Raw genomic sequence first — 13343 nt, 5'->3', positions numbered from 1 at the left:
CTAGCATAAGTCAAATAACCAAAAGGAAACTGTATGGCCTAAGAGGCAGCATGAGGAAACAGGTATGGCCCAACAACAAATGCAGTTAAAATACACAATGGGAAATACTGGGAGGGGTGGCTTTTTGCTTCTCTTTCTAAGAGGCTAAAGTTTATGAACTAATGAAGACACTCCTCAAGATATATTACTTACCATAAAATCTGATACCAGTAATGAATAGAGGAAGGACACCCAGCCCCCTGCAGCTCCCCAAAGTCAAAGAAATTTAAAACTATTCTGGCTGAAGGAGGTGCATCTCTCCTATTTCGTAAGGAGTTAGCTCCTGGAAACCCCCAGGGCCCCACCTAACACTGTTTAAAGACCATTAACCAGAAGTTAACAAAAAACTGTCAAGGACAGGAGTATAACTAAGAAGCCAAGAGGGAAACAGCCCTGAGCCTAAGTCAGGAAAGGTGGCTACCAAGTTTCACCACCTATCACTATTTAAGAGGCAAGTCTGTGCCTCTGTCTGTAAAACATCTATACCTAGCATAACTAAGTGGAATATGCAGCTGCCAAGAAAAAAAAGTGTAGGGGCCATGTGAAATTCAGAGAAAGGGGATGACTAGAGTATGATTTATTAAATGGAGAAAAATAGTAAATGTCAACACATAGTAGGAACACAGAAGCCTATTTTTTTTGGAAAGGTAGCTCTTAAGATGGTGCAAAGGAAAAAAAAGATTATCTTTAAAGAGTACAAGGGGTAAAAGGAAAAACAGGGAACTAGGAGAAAAACCCATCTATCAGCCTGCAGCCTCTTGGGCAAGTATTTAAACTCACCTAGATCTGTGTCAGACTGAGTGAACTCAATCACTTCTCTGCCTTTGGCCTAAGATTATGTGCGGACTGAGTGAACTCAAAGATCCTTCTAGTCCTATTGCTACATGAAAACTTCAAAATACTGTCAGGACAAAATAGGTCTAAAATAATTTTTTAAATTATGTCATGAATAATAAAGTACACAAAATAGGCAATGTACAAGTTTCTTTCTTTTTTTTTTAAATTTTTTTTTTAACATGTATTCATTTTTGAGAGTGAGAGAGATAAAGCATGAGCAGGGGAGGGGCAGAGAGAGAGGCAGACACAGAATCAGAAGCAGGCTCCAGGCTCTGAGCTGTCAGCACAGGGCCCGATGAAGGGCTCGAACTCACAGACCGCGAGATCATGACCTGAGCCAAAGTCAGATGCTCTACCCACTGAGCCACCCAGACGCCCCCCCCTTTTTTTTTTTTTTACATTACCCCATTTTACGTAACTCACTGTTTACCTTGTTTTCTAAATTCTTGCAAAAAAAAAGTCTTCAGTTTTATAATCAGAAAAACATTTTACTAAATAATAAAATAAAAATAAAAATAAAAATAAAAATAAAAATAAAATAAAATAAAATGGAAGGAAAACTTGATCAAGAATAGAGTTTATTCTTATGGGGAAAATTTAAAACAACAAAAATTTCCTCCCTGACAGGAAACGGAGGCTGAAGTTACTTCCCAAGTAATTAAGGTGAGCGGCAGATTATCAAAGCATTCTGCATACTTAAGTGGTCGCTTGTGTACTTTGTGTCCACATCAACACCACCCGTACACTGAGACCGGTTTCGAGCGGCGTCCCCACCGCCTGGAGATGCACCTTCAGGGCCCCATCACAACTGGGAGGCACTTCGTCAGCACAACCAGCAATGTCATCATTTGCAACTTAGGTGTACTGATGAATGAATCAGTTGCTAAATTCTTAATAGGCAACTAATGCTACATCTGATGACCCTAATTATTACGTAGTTCAAACATTGAGAGAATCTGTCCAAAATCACAAAGCATTTACCACTCACAAAGAATTTTTGAATGTTTTTCTTATTATGGCTTCCAAATGTGAAGAAAAAGGATGAGGCTGCTAGATGGTTCAGAAAATCTGGGTCCAAGGGGTAAGCCCTAGAAATAAATCAGCATGTCACTTCCTAAGGGAAACCTCTTTAGTTCTGGGTAATCTATTAATTTAGGAATAACAGTCCTACCCAGGGGACGTTTATGTAGTGCAAAATGAACAAACCAGGAAAGCCCTGTGACACAAGAGTGTAGAAAACTACGATGCTCTCTGCACAATGACATCAGACTGAGCCAAGCAGGTGAACGACAGTGGTCAAGGTGGCCTTCAAGAGCAGTTTACATTATTCTTGGAAGAAGACACTTACTAACCTCTTTCTGTAGATTGGAAAGCTGAGACGAAAGGCTCTCAATTCTCATACGACTTTCCATCAGCTCTTCCCTGGCACTGTTGACAGTAGAAGTATTCATCTCTGAGGACAGTCTGGCATTCTCCAGCTAAAAGAAGAACAAACAAGAGTCAGCCTTATCTAGTGACTTAGAGCAAACAAATGAGGAAGTATGATTCATCTCAAGGCATGTCAGTTCAAACCTAAGCCCTACTAGTAACTGGCTGATGAAACAGGAAAAGCATCATGAAGTTTGCTGACGTGGTATGAATTATCTTACACGTCTTTCTGACTTTAGGTTCAATTCCCAACATATGAGCTTAATGATGGTAATACATGAGGTTCTCTCCCCAAAGTTTATTACTTACATATTTCACCTGAGTATTTCTAATGTGTTAGGTAATACTGCTAACGAGGAGACTGGGTACTAGCAACTTAATTGTGGGTGATGTCTGTAGAAAAATAAACATCACATATCTCTAACCCACCAAATCTAATTAGAGAAGATAAAGCCAGGGGCGCCTGGGAGGCCCAGTGGGTTAACTGTCCGACTCTTGATCTCTCGGCTCAGGTCATGATCTCACCGTTCGAGAGTTCCAGCCCCACATGTGGCTCCAAGTTGACAGTGTGGAGCCTGCTTGGGATTCTCTCAAAATAAATAAACTTAAAAAAAAAAAAAAAAGATAAAGCCAAAAGCAGAGAGTACTAACTTATAGATTATTTCCCACCAAGTAGAACACTTCCTTTCAGAAGCAAAATATAGCCCCTTAGACAGAAACATCCTATTTCTCCAAATGCCCATAACATTCAGTTCTGTGTGTGCCTCAGACACGTTTTTCTGGACGTTGTCAGTCTGTTGGCTCCCTCTGGGGACACAGTCTATGTGACGGACAAAACCTACGTTATACTTTGGCTCCTTCACTGCCCAGCACAATGCCTAGTATGGAGTATCAGACAATTCAACATAAGGTTTCAAAGATCCCTCCCTTTCACTAGCCAATGACTACTTCAGAAATGAATTCAAAGCAACATCAACAGTTTGAGGCCATTCAACAGAAATTATATTCAACATTTCGATGACCTTAATTTTTCTAAGTCTTCCACTAACTCTTTTTAATCAAATCATTTACATTTCACACACTGGGATAAAATCATTTATGAGGAAAGCCTACACTCATTGGTGTTAAAGATTTTTGCATGATCTGCTAACACAAGTGGAAAGTTTCTATAGTATTTTTAGATGAATGATGGCGGCAGAGGAAGAAATATCACACTTTTCATTTAGCCTCTGTTCAAAAAAGCTTGAGTTGTGGTGGTCGCAACCAATGCACAATGATGCCATGCAAGTCAGAACGAGGTGCCGTCTGACATTCATTCGCTGTTAAATGCACATGTAGGGCAGCATGATTAGTACTGGCCACGGGGAGGGAAGTATTTTCAGAAGGCTTGGGTTTAACTATTAAGACACAACTTACCTCTACTAAGAAACCCTTACCCCTGATAACGGTGAAATAACCCTACTTTCTTTGAATAATTTCTAGTATCATTTATGTTATAGAAAACTTTTTTAAAAAGTCCATTTTTGAGGTGCCTCAGTGGCTCAGTCGGTTAAGTGGCCGACTTTGGCTCGGGTCATGATCTCGTGGTCCATGAGTTCAAGCCCTGCATCGGGCTCTGGGCTGACAGCTCAGAGCCCGGAGCCTGCTTCAGATCTGTGTCTCCCTCTCTCTGGCCCTCCCCCACTCATACACTGTGTCTCTCAAAAATGAATAAATGTTAAAAAAAACTTTTTAAGTCCATTTTCTATTTTCATAGAGACTAGGGGAACTCATTTAGGAAAACTAGAACAAGGCAACCATCAAGTCATGTTCTTCAGGGTGCCTGATGCAAGGGTTCTCAGGACTCAAGCCCGTGCTCACAGGAGACCGCTCACTTTGGCATGGTAAGTCTGCTCCAGCTCCTCCTTGTACAGCTTCACTTGGGCATCGTGTTGCTCTCGCATCTCGTGAAGGGCCTGAGCCAGCTTGTATTCATACTCAATCTGACGTCCAGAATCCACCTCCACCAAGCGAGTTTCATGCTTCCTCCTGGTCTCGTTAATCTCCTGGGGGAAAAAAATTACACGAAACCAAGTTACCTACCACGGCTGCACTAGTACCAGTCCAAGCAACATCGGGGCCACTTGAAGTGTTACACGGTAACCTCCCTTTGTCTCTCCTACAGCGGGCAGGTGAAAAGACCTCGCTTTTGCCTTTGCTTGCAAAGGAGATTTGTGAGATGGAACTAATGACACAAACGATAGCCCTAAGAATTTTGTGTTTCTTTTCAGTGGCATAGCTATATACTTCTCTCAAGACCAGGAACGGCGTGAAGACTTACAAAAGTACCATGCAACCATGGATTAACTATGTGCACTGATTACCATCTGTTTTTCTACACTGGTGTAATGATGATCCTCAGGACATCTCTAGAAAAAATCCACGTGAAAAGTTAAACTTGCCAATCGGGGCAACTTTAACTATAAGATTTATGTATAATAAAACTATCTACTTAAACATACTAAGATGCAAGCTAATTTATGTGACTTATTTTAACAGCTGGTGCTAAGGCATGAATATCAACTGATATGAAACTGTACTAACAATGGGGCACCTTGGTGGCTCGGTCAGTTAAGCATCCAATTCAGGTCACAATCTCATGGTTTGTGAGTTCCAGACCCACATGAGGCTCTGTGCTCACAGTGCAGGGCCTGCTTGGGATTCTCACTCTCTCTCTCTCTCCCCTCCCTGCTCACATGCTTGCTCGCTCTCTCTCTCTCTCTCTCTACCAAAAAGAAATAAACGTTAAAAAAAAAAAATTAATATTACTTTACTCTCTCAAGTACATATGATCATTCACTATTTAAGATCAGAAATAGTAGGCATAATCCTTCACTTTATGTTATAAAGAAGTATCCAAAACTAGGATGCCTAGAAAGACAAGTCCCAGAATAAAACCTCCATTCCAGCTTCTAGCGCTGGAAATACAAGAGCTGTCTTTAATGGCAATAATTCAAGAGGCCACAAGAGGGGGATATAACCCACCGACATTTGTTCTTGTGTCCTCTTCCTGCACGTGGTTCCCTATGCATTTCCTCATCTTCCTTTTAAATGTTCATTGCAGAGGAAAATGCGCTTGACAGAATCTGAAAACCAGGGTTCAAATTCCAGTTCTGTCTCCCAGGGCTGACATAAACTTGATGAAGCAAATGACACTTAAATCATGAAAACACGCAAATGAAAGGTTTTTAGTTCAACAAATACTAAACACCTACTGATTTTGCCCTTTGTCTACCTCCTTTCCTCCTCTTCCTGTTTTTCATCTTCCTCTTTCTCGCCTCCTAATCCTTAACTGTTCATAGTAAGGAACTTAAGTATATTTATTGAAAAGTATTACATCCTCTGTTAAAAACATGAATATTTTACATTCATTCTCTCATAAAAGGCAAAACCCAAAATATTCAAAGATGCTATGCAACCCCCAAAATACTACTTTTTGTTGGTGCCATTTTTCATTTATTATTTTATGTAGAATCCGTGACTTGCAAAGGAAAAAAAAATACCCTATTCTTGGTTTAAAGATGCAGGAGTCCACACACAGCATAAAAACTAAGTAATGATACGCCATGGGCAATTTTATCAAAACAAACAATAATGTAAGTCAACTTAATATAAAAATATCTCCATTTATAAAGCAAAGCTGTAGTTAACAATTAAATGACAGCATTCACTATAATCTTTACAAGAAACTACACAAAATATTCCACTTCGATGGTCACCACTCTTAGAAAAACATAGCAAGTATTGGTATTTCACTTTTAAATAAATGACTCAAGAGTTGTCCAAAGTCTGTTTGCCCAGTAAGTGCACTGTGCCCCCCATACCTGTATGTTTTAATAGCATGTAGTTACAAAAATAGTCAAATTTCTATTTTATTATTTTTTTCACCAATTAACAAAAAATTTTAAGTTCTACACTAATTCCCCATTTTTTACATCACTGTTAACAGTTTTCAAAAATTATATTACCTCTAAAATCATGAAGTATTTAATTGCAGGTTCCATATACCCTGGGTTCATTCCAATCCTCTTCAATTTTGAGGAAATATACGTACATTCCCCGTTCTCTTCAATTTTATTACTTGTTTTTTGGCAACAGCTTCTACCTTCCCCAACCAAGGCTTGACCACAGAAGTCAAGGCTTGTAAACGATATTTTAAAATATACATATATAACTGTAAATGCTGTGGGCAGCCTGCCTTCAAGATGATCCCCAATCTTGATTGCTGCCTCCTGACAGTCACACCCTTGTAGAATCCCACAGTGCATCATGGTTGGTCTGTGTGGTAAGAGAGTGATGGTACATCACTCTGTGGGATTAGAAAGGTTATAGCAGATAGTGAGGCTTCTGTCTTGCATTCTCTCTTTCTCTCTCATCATGAGGAGCCCCATGGAAAAGCCCAAGATGAAGTGACTCTTCATGCCAGCAACCTGTGCATAAGCTCAGAAGCGGTTCCTCCGTCCAGGATGAAAGCCTGACGGCAGCCTCATGAAAGACTCTAATAACAAGGCAGTTAAGCAGCTCTCAGATTCCTGACCTTCAGAAACTGTGACATAACAGAGATCTGTGGTTTAAAGTTGGTAAATTTTAGAGTAACTTATTAACGAAGCAACAGATAACTAATACAAATGCTTAAACAGGTTGATATTAACTGCTATGACCAAGCCTCTATGAATCAGATAAAGTGAAATCCTGTTTATCTTAAGAGTTTGAGTTCTTACATACAACATGTCAGCAGCAGTACCTTGAATAATTCATCTATAAAACCCCTCCAACTCTATATATATATATATATATATATATATATATATATATATATATGGTTAGAACAAATCTTTTAGGATCCCCCCATTTCTTACAAAAATAAAACTATACAGTTACCTCCTCATACATGTTTTTACGAAACTCCAGGTCCTCAGTAAGGCTCTGACAGCGATTCTCTAAATCCACTTTAAGTAAAGTTTCATCTGCTAACTGTTTCTTGGCAGCAGCTAAGGAGGCTTCCAACTAATATAAGGGAAAAAAATTGATGAAAATCACACAGCGATTATTTAGTAATGAATTTAATAGACACCTATGGACTGAATCTAATCAAGTCTTAAAACTTCCGTATCTCTTATCTTTATCTTCTCTTTTACCAATACATGCGAGTCTCTTATTACAACCTTTATCACAGAACTGTGTAGTCAACTGCTGGTCCCACCCAGAACGCCACACCAAACGAGTAATAGACACATCTGGTAACTGCCAACGAGTAATAGACACATACCGATGATTTTCGCCACTACTTTCATTTGTTTCCTGAGTGTGGAGCAGTGGTATGAGTTTTTCTTTTCCGATCTTACAGTTTGGTGCAATAATGAAAGAGGTTTTGAGAGCAAAAATAAGCATAAGCACAACAAAAACGAAGAGCACCAGTAAGATCTGCATGACCCACAAGTGCAATGACTGAGAAGCGAAGATACTTTGTATGTCAGCTGTGTTAAGACTATCTTTCAGGTAAGCCACAAAAAAAAATCATGATAAATTTTAAAAACAAAAAATATTTTCAAATTTAATTCAAAACTCAATCAATCAACCGCATCGGATGGGGCAACTAAACTCCCAATATGGTTCAAAGGCAGAGTTTGCCTTACCTGGGCAATCTGATCCTTCAGATCCTCCAAATCTGCCTCTAAACTTTTTTTGTCACCAAGTGCAGTGGCCAGAGCTGCATCTTTAGAATTCAATGCTGCTTCATATTCTCGAAGCTTGATCTGGGCTCCATTAAGATCCGATTCCTTCTTAGCATAACTGTAAGACATTTAAAGGTACAAGATACTAAATTATACCCCTGACTTGAAGCCTTCCCCATCCTTGCTGAAGGGCAAACAAAAGAAGATGCAGTTTAAATAAAGGCTGCCATAATCTACTAAAATTAGATGAGCAATTCAGGAGCACTGCATCTACAACTCTGGTGGATAACAACATTCTCTTTCAATGCCTTTCCTTCCATGATTACTAATGATTCTAGGTCAAAAAAGAAGTCCATAAGGCCATTGTTCCAGAATCTTGGCTGTCACTAAGAACATATGCCCTTCTTGTTCTATAAGGAGACACTACATATTTCAATAAGAGAAGATGTTTTTGAAGAAACAGAAAAGTATTATTTTAAAATACAATTAATATGGGGCGCCTGGGTGGTTCAGTCGGTTAAGCGGCCGACTACGGCTCAGGTCATAATCTCAGAGTCCGTGGGTTTGAGCCCCGCATTGGGCTCTGTGCTGACAGCTCAGAGCCTGGAGCCTGCTTTGGATTCTGCGTCTCCCTCTCTCTGCCCCTCCCCCACTTGCACTCTGCCTCTGTCTCTCAAAAATGAATAAAACGCTAAAATAAATAAAATAAAATTAGCATTAAATCAAAGACCCATAGGACACATAAATCAAGATATACAATGAGATTAAATGAAAATGAAATTATTTTAAAAAGCAGTTTTATGACCCGAAAATACATCATATAGAAATCTTTTAATTTACTTTTATTTGAAGTATAGTTGATACACAATATATTAGTTTCTGGTGCTCAACACAATGATTTTGACATTTATATTCATTTACAAAATACTTATTACCATGATACATGCAGTTATCATCTATCATCATCTGTCACCATAGAAAGTTGTTACATTATTATTGAGCACATTCCCTATACTGTACTGTACATATCCCCATGGCTTACTTATAACTCAAGTTTGTACCTCTTAATCCCCGTCACCTATTTTACCCAACCCCCATCCCCCTGGTAACCATATTAGTCTCTATATCTGAGTCTGTTTCTGTTTTATTTTATGCAGACACTGCCTCAATATTACATAAGAACTAACTGATCCCAGGCTTGCAAACACTTTCCATTTCTTACAGAGGTGATTTTAAGATTTCCCTAACTTAGAAATAACAGCTTCCCTAATATCTCAAGGAAATACTATTTCAGTTTATACTATTAACCCTCCAAAATGAGATGTGAAGTCTCTCTGTCTTCTAAATTACATCACTTTTCATTAAATGAAGTTCTATATTATAGAATTAAGGCTCCTTTTGATATATTTTGTCAAATAATTATATTTTAAAGGAAAGTATTTTTTCATTCCAAACAATAATTATTAATTAGTGGCACCAGGAAAGCCTCAAGACCAAAATTCTCAGTAACAATTCTTAATTAAACTGCTATTGTAGAAGAACATTTCTACAACTGATGTTTGAGAATAGTCTAGAAGAGGAATCCTTAGTTAACAGGAATTTTTAAATTAATCTTTTACTACTCAAATAAAATGGAAAAAAAAAAACCTGTCCAAAGTATTCATCTCTTACTTGTTTGGTATCATAGAACAACTATATATATAAAATCTCAGCAGTCCTTTCCCAGTAACTTTTTTCCTAAATTCTGTATTTTTAACAAACCACAAGATGGCATCCTTTCACTGATGTCTTGTTCAGGAGAGGGGAAAAATTAGTTGTTAAAAAGCAATCCCATACAGTCATTAATTTAAAACAAAAATGCTTAGTTCATACAACGGCTGGGTTCTAAAGCAGAGAATTCATTAGAACAGAATCATTGTTCATGAGGAGTTCTGTCCCACATAAATGAGCAGAGCTGGGCAGAAACACATGTCATAAAACATGATTTAAAACAAACTCATATTTTACAGATTATACAATATTCACAAAAAATATTGGCTTGCTTAACAATCACAAAAAATTCTACCACACTATCTTTGTGTGTGTGTGTGTGTGTGTGTGTGTGTGTGTGTGTGTGTGTGCATAACACGTGGCTTATTTATTGCTGAGTGAGTGAATAAATTAAGGGGCTACAGATTGAGCCCACATTTGGGGCCTGGGGTTGGGTGGGGGCAGAGAGGGCCTTGGTAAGATTCAGGCTGGGGGTGGGGGCAATGGGCAGAAATTGGCCACAGGTTCTGAAAGACTGAGTCTTGAGAAGGGCGGGGTCTGCCCCTGCCTGGGCAGGGAAGGGGTCTTACCCGGTAACTGACCAGGTCTGTAGTCTGGGGTCACAGCCTGTGAGGCCAGCCCTCCCTGCCATGTGCCTTATCCTATGGGGCCTGTGTCGTGGGGGACTGCCTTGTCCCAAGGGGCAAGGGGCCCCAAGGACAACCAGGGAGCAGGGGTGGGGCACTGCAAGCTGACGTTTAGAAGTCTGGCCAAGTAGGAGCCTGTGAGGTCTGGCTAGAGGCAGGCCCAAGCCCCAAGTATCTCCCCACCCCCCAGTATCCAGTGGGGGGGGGGGGGGGGTACTTTGGATTGGGAGAAGGAAAGCCTGTCTTTCACAGGCACGTGGCCCAGGCCAGGTTGCTAGAAGGACCAGAACTGAGTGTGGGTTGTATACTCACAGTATCTTATTAGGTACTATTAGGTACCAATATCTAATATTTAAATCTCAGATCATTATGTAGTGCTTCCAAATGTGGTACCTCTTGGCAAGAAAGAGAACCTGTGCTTCCCAGAAACCAAACGGTCTACCAGAAAGGATACTGAATTTTTTTTTTAATATGAAATTTATTGTCAAATTGGTTTCCATACAACACCCAATGCTCATCCCAACAGGTGCCCTTCTCAATACCCATCACCTACCCCTCCCCCACCCATCAACTCTCAGATTGTTCTCAATTTTTAAGAGTCTCTTATGGTTTGCCTCCCTCCCTCTCTTTTTTTTTTTTCCTTCCCCTCCCCCATGGTCTTCTGTTAAGTTTCTCAGGATCCACATAAGAGTGAAACCATATGGTATCTGTCTTTCTCTGTATGGCTTATTTCACTTAGCATCACACTCTCCAGTTCCATCCACGTTGCTACAAAGGGCCATATTTCATTCTTTCTCATTGCCACGTAGTATTCCATCGTGTATATAAACAATTTCTTTATCCATTCATCAGTTGATGGACATTTCGGCTCTTTCCATAATTTGGCTATTGTTGAGAGTGCTGCTATAAACATTGGGGTACAAGTGCCCCTAAGGCATCAGTACTCCTGTATCCCTTGGGTAAATTCCTAGCAGTGCTATTGCTGGGTCATAGGGTAGGTCTATTTTTAATGTTTTGAGGAACCTCCACACTGTTTTCCAGAGTGGCTGCACCAGTTTGCATTCCCACTAACAGTGCAAGAGGGTTCCCGTTTCTCCACATCCTCGCCAGCATCTATAGTCTCCTGATTTGTTCATTTTAGCCACTCTGACTGGCGTGAGGTGGTATCTGAGTGTGGTTTTGATTTGTATTTTTCTGATGAGGAGCGACGTTGAGCATCTTTTCATGTGCCTGTTGGCCATCCGGATGTCTTCTTTAGAGAAGTGTCTATTCATGTCTTCTGCCCATTTTTTCACTGGATCATTTGTTTTTCGGGTGTGGAGTTTGGTGACCTCTTTATAGATTTTGGGTACTAGCTCTTTGTCCGCTATGTCATTTGCAAATATCTTTTCCCATTCCATTGTTGCCTTTTAGTTTTGTTGGTTGTTTCCTTTGCTGTGCAGAAGCTTTTTATCTTCATGAGGTCCCAATAGTTCATTTTTGCTTTTAATTCCCTTGCCTTTGGGGATGTGTCAAGTAAGAAATTGCTATGGCTGAGGTCAGAGAGGTCTTTTCCTGTTTTCTCCTCTAGGGTTTTGATGGTTTCCTGTCTCACATTCAGGTCCTTTATCCATTTTGAGTTTATTTTTGTGAATGGTGTGAGAAAGTGGTCTAGTTTCATTCTTCTGCATGTTGCTGTCCAGTTCTCCCAGCACCATTTGTTAAAGAGACTGTCTGTTTTCCATTGGATATTCTTTCCTGCTTTGTCAAAGATGAGTTGGCCATACTTTTGTGGGTCCAATTCTGGAGTCTCTATTCTATTCCACTGGTCTGTGTGTCTGTTTTTGTGCCAGAAAGGATACTGAATTTTAAAAATCACACCCATTTTATAGGCTATGGCATGTTCTATTTGATTTCACTGATTTAATGGATAATGAAACATGCACATTTCCAAATTCAGAATGTTACAGTGTAAATGATAGAAACCGTGCAACATCTTGAAAAGTACAGAAAATCCAAGAAGTCAAAAGTAAGATGGTGCACTAGTACAGGACTAGAATTTGGTGAATTCTTCAACAACAATCAAGACCAAATAAGACCAAAGAGTGGTGGAGTAAAGCGGATGGATGAGAGGAGGATATACTGATGTGTGGTACCTTGAGCCACCCAATGGTACCAGCTGAAACTTGGTGTCAAGTTCTTAGCTGCTTATACCATTGCCAATCTGTAAAAATATAAATTATTCCATTACGAATTCTTTCTTAAAGCTCTGTCACATTAGTAATTAGGCAGAAAAGAAATCAGAAGTTGAAAATGTGCTTAAAATTACAAATAAAAGCTTTATGTGCCTGGGTACAAGATGGAAAAGGAAGAGAGTTAAATAACTGCACCTTGCACCTATCTTATATTACCCTTTCCATACAAACACGTATTTGTGGATGTACTCGGCTACTTCAACAGACTGAAACTCTTTCAGGGCAAGGGCCATGACTTACGACCCTCTAACTTCTACACAATCTGTAGATAATGACTGTTTTGGTAATTCTTAAAAGAAATCCCCCCATACAGTCCCCAGAAAAACTCACTCTGCTTTTTCCCGCCATATAAAAATACCATGTTTTTTCCTAGAAGGAAAAAATAACTGTGATACTTCTATCATCTCTACAATTCACATCACCAGAGGCCCTCCCTATCCCCTTGCCAATTTCCTAGGCTGGATGTATCACAAGAAAATTACTAAGATCACATGCAATTTTCCATCTAATAAGCTATGAATCAATGAGTTTTACATGGCACATGAGCTGCCAATACCAAGGACACATGGGAGCTGTGCAGAAAGCACATAATCTTGTGACAGTTTTCTAACTGCATTATTATTTTTCACTCATTACAAAGGACACAGGAAGTCTTGATCTAATTATCAGTGCTTGGTCAAATTACAAAAACCCGT

At 39.5% G+C, this 13343-nt stretch overlaps 1 protein-coding gene across 1 annotated transcript in view; it reads right to left on the bottom strand.

Moving 5' to 3' along the window:
* Positions 1-13343, bottom strand: part of LMNB1 (lamin B1) — a 55773-nt gene that overhangs the window by 19045 nt on the left and 23385 nt on the right. Inside the window, exons 2-5 of the mRNA XM_042983005.1 lie at positions 7980-8136; positions 7225-7350; positions 4179-4349; positions 2229-2354 (exon numbers count right to left, since the gene is read on the bottom strand). Of these exons, the coding sequence (XP_042838939.1) occupies positions 2229-2354; positions 4179-4349; positions 7225-7350; positions 7980-8136 (580 nt within the window). The remainder of the gene's footprint in view (positions 1-2228; positions 2355-4178; positions 4350-7224; positions 7351-7979; positions 8137-13343) is intronic.

Source organism: Panthera tigris, chromosome A1 (assembly GCF_018350195.1).
Source record: "Panthera tigris isolate Pti1 chromosome A1, P.tigris_Pti1_mat1.1, whole genome shotgun sequence".
NCBI classification, from domain to species: domain Eukaryota; kingdom Metazoa; phylum Chordata; class Mammalia; order Carnivora; family Felidae; genus Panthera; species Panthera tigris.
This window is presented reverse-complemented; position numbering and strand designations above follow the sequence as displayed.